The sequence below is a fragment of the Gavialis gangeticus genome, unplaced genomic scaffold (genome assembly GCF_001723915.1).
Source record: "Gavialis gangeticus isolate Ggan-Ray unplaced genomic scaffold, GavGan_comp1, whole genome shotgun sequence".
NCBI classification, from domain to species: Eukaryota; Metazoa; Chordata; order Crocodylia; family Gavialidae; genus Gavialis; species Gavialis gangeticus.
The window spans coordinates 60,231,975-60,235,230 of record NW_017729033.1 but is presented as its reverse complement, the minus strand read 5'-3'; the positions used below and the strand labels follow the sequence as shown (position 1 = coordinate 60,235,230).

The window sequence follows — 3,256 nt, the reverse complement described above, 5'->3', positions numbered from 1 at the left end:
AAAAAAAAAAAAAAAACAAGTCAAAACTAAGAGTTGGCATTTTCTGAAGGGGGTCTAATGAGGGGAACTTGAGTCTAACAAGGTTGAGAAGTACTGCATTAGGAGATCTTGAACCCATGCTGTCAAGGGTTTGGGAGATTTTTTTTTAGCTCATTGAAGAGGCTAGAAATATTAATCTGTCTTGGCTATAACTGCCTAGCTGACCCCCAAGGCTGCTATTGAACATTTTTCTTAATTTACTGTAATGAAAAAAGGGGATCTGTTTTAACACAGTTGCTTGGCCTACTACAGAGAGTATCTGTTTTGCTTCTGCACCATGGCCCCGGTTCATTGGTTCTCACTCTTTCCCTTTACATTCAACGAAGCCACTTAGATTGGAAACAGACATCACCTTTGTGCCACTATAAAATTTGTGAAAACAAACAGGCATCCCTAATTTTCTGTCATGCCACAAATGCTCAAATAATAACCTGAGCTGTTTTACTGTGGTGGACATGTGTTTGTTTATGGCAGAAGAGCAAGAAGCTGCCTACACTCTCCAGCCATCCTACTCCGTGTGGGCTTGTGCAGGCCTGTGCTTCTCATCCTGGGAATTCCTGGACAGGATCGGGCCCCTCAAGCCTTGGAAATGGCCTACTTTGCTTTTTCTGGTTACCCAGACGCACCCTAGGGATCTCCAGGTGTGTGTCTTTGCAAGCAGGAAAATTTGGTGTTTCACCCCAACATGGGGCTTGTGTCTGCAAGGAGGGTGTCCCCACTTGCAGACGTGCCCGTGTAGAAGTACAGCAGTGACATGTGTGCCAAGGAAAAACTCCCACAAGGGTTCCCCTCTGCATTTACAGCTCATGCCAATAGCCATGCAAATGCAGAGGGGGGATAATCTATGGGGGTTGTTTTGACTCTGTTGCACAGACTATGTCTGTTTCCAGCCTCAGAAAACAAGTAATGCCTGTCTCTTGGCTGTCTACTCGTTTAACAGCACATGACTTATTAACATGTATAATTCCCATTGAAATCAATGAGACTTTTTGTTTGTATGTTTTAAAGACTTTCCTAAATTAGAAACTGTCTACCAATGGCTGTCATTAAAAGAAAAGCCTCCACTATGGAGAAAAATAAAGTTCTAGGCAGTCTCCACTAATAAATCTAAGGAGAATGAAGAAAAAGAAATGCAGAGTCTATCCAAGATTTCCCCCCCTCCAAGTCTGTCACTTTGCAAAATACACCAAAGTCCCCCATTAGGGCAATGTCACACTTAGAAATAGAAATAAAAATCTAGATCATAGTGAATTTTTTTTCTGCACATAAGGCAGTCTTTCTAGGGCTAATCTATACTGTTCTGTGAGCACAATCCTTTTAAGCAATAGTATCCAAAGCAATTGAGGAATGGCAAGGGAAAGCTATTTTCACACCACTACAAACTTAACCAGGCTAAAATGAGAGAGTGATTTACTTACCTGCCGATTGCTCCTCCCTGGCAATTATTATGGCAGTCCGGGCAGCTTCTCTGTATTGCTTTAGTGCCATGTACAAGCGGAATAGATACCTGGCATCCTTAATTAGAATGATACAAAATAATTCTGCTGATGAAATCTGTAGTGGTATATCGTACCCTCTCCCCATTTCAAGCAAATACTGGAGACAGCTCAGATTTGTACTCGCCCATGGATTCTGTGTCTTAGCCATAATACCATGGCTTAGCACTCAGCGTTCCCACTGCTTTTGGTGCTAGACCATACTAATTTCATACTAATTGTTGGGGGGAGCTTTGTCTTAAGAAATAAAAGTCACATGAATATGAGAAAATGCCCCTTTCTGAATAATTAAAAAAAAAAAGCGAAGAGAAAATGTTGAAGTTAGTCTTTGTCATAAGGGAAATCAACAAGATCTTCTAAAGAATCATTTCAGGAAAAAAAAATGGGATACTCTCAGAAATGCAAGTCTTGAAAGACCAATTATAATCAGAAAGCCAGGCCCTCTACACAGAATGGTGAGGGCAGGACGCCTAGAACAGAGCTGCTCAACTTGCGGGTCGCATATGAAAGGGTCATGAACAAACTTAAAAAATGGATTCTCGTTTAAAGGAGAAAAATGTGGGAAACTGCAGGTTTTCCTTTGCAAGCTGGCAGAGTTCCAGTCTGCCAGAGGCTGCTGGGGGAACGGTAAGAGGGTGATCAGGCAGGGGGCGCCGCATGCACATGTGTGCACACATGTGGCAGCCAGACAACATGGAAAGAAAATCCTGCAGTTCCCCACAGGCAAGTCTGTGGCAGGGGCATAGGGACATGCAGGAAAGAATGGGGGGCACATGCCTCCCCAGACTTGTGCACCCACAGCAGGTATGGGGCTGTAGCCTAGCTGCACTGGCATGGACGGGAGCCACTTTCGGAGCCCAGCAAGCAGGACCCAGTGTGGGTGGGCAGAGTTGGGTGGTGAGACTTGTTGCTGTTGCTGCTGCCACCACTGGGACCCCTGTGCCAGCCATGCTGCTAGCAACATGAAATGTAATGGATGGGGGCCCCCTCTGCCTCCTGCTGCCAGCCGCTTGCCCTCTACCCTGCCACCACGGTCCAGCTGCCGCTGCCATTCCCCTCAGGCCACAGTTCTACTGTGAAGGGGATGCAGGGTGGCAGACAGCTCGGGTAGCCTGAAAAGAGTAGTGATGGTGGTGGCAGCCGGGCCATGGTGGAGAGATAGAGCCACAGCACAGCATAAAAGCAGCTAGCAGCAGGAGGTGAGGCAGCATGGTCCCCCCCACATCTGTTACTCCTTGCACTGCTAGTGGTGCAGCTGGTGCAGGGGTCTCAGCGGTGGCAGCAGCAATGAGTCTTGCCACCCCCCTCTGCCTTCCCACAGTGGGTCCTGTCTGCTGGACTGCGGATGTGGCGCCTACCCATGCTGATCCAGCCAGGCTGCATCCCCATGCCCACTGTGGGTGCATAGGTATGGGGTGGGGGATGTGCCCCCAATGCCCCACACACACACCTCCAGCCTCATTCACTGTGGGGCTGGAGCCTAGGGGCAGGGGGAAGTGGGTCAGAGGTACAGGACACTAGCAGGGCTGGGGGTTGAGAGTAAGGAGCACCAGCAGGGCCAGGGGGCTGTTTCTTACTTAAATTATTAACTGGGTTGGGATTGGCCCTTGTAGTTTACAACTGGGTCCTGGTACAAAAAAGGTTGAGAACCACTGGCTTAGAAAGCAATTCAGGAAGCCCAGAGGTATGTGAAGTTACCCAGAGGAAATGCCAAGTGTAGA

General features: G+C 47.5%; 1 protein-coding gene across 3 annotated transcripts in view; it reads right to left on the bottom strand.

Annotated features, from left to right (window-relative positions):
• WDR19 (WD repeat domain 19) overlaps positions 1–3,256 on the bottom strand; it is a 119,434-nt gene that overhangs the window by 10,782 nt on the left and 105,396 nt on the right. For 2 of the 3 annotated variants that reach the window (XM_019526096.1, XM_019526097.1), the window contains exon 30: positions 1,458–1,554. The exons of the other annotated variant lie outside the window; for it this stretch is intronic. In XM_019526096.1, coding sequence (XP_019381641.1) covers positions 1,458–1,554 — 97 coding nt within the window. The remainder of the gene's footprint in view (positions 1–1,457; positions 1,555–3,256) is intronic. 3 annotated transcript variants of the gene reach the window in all.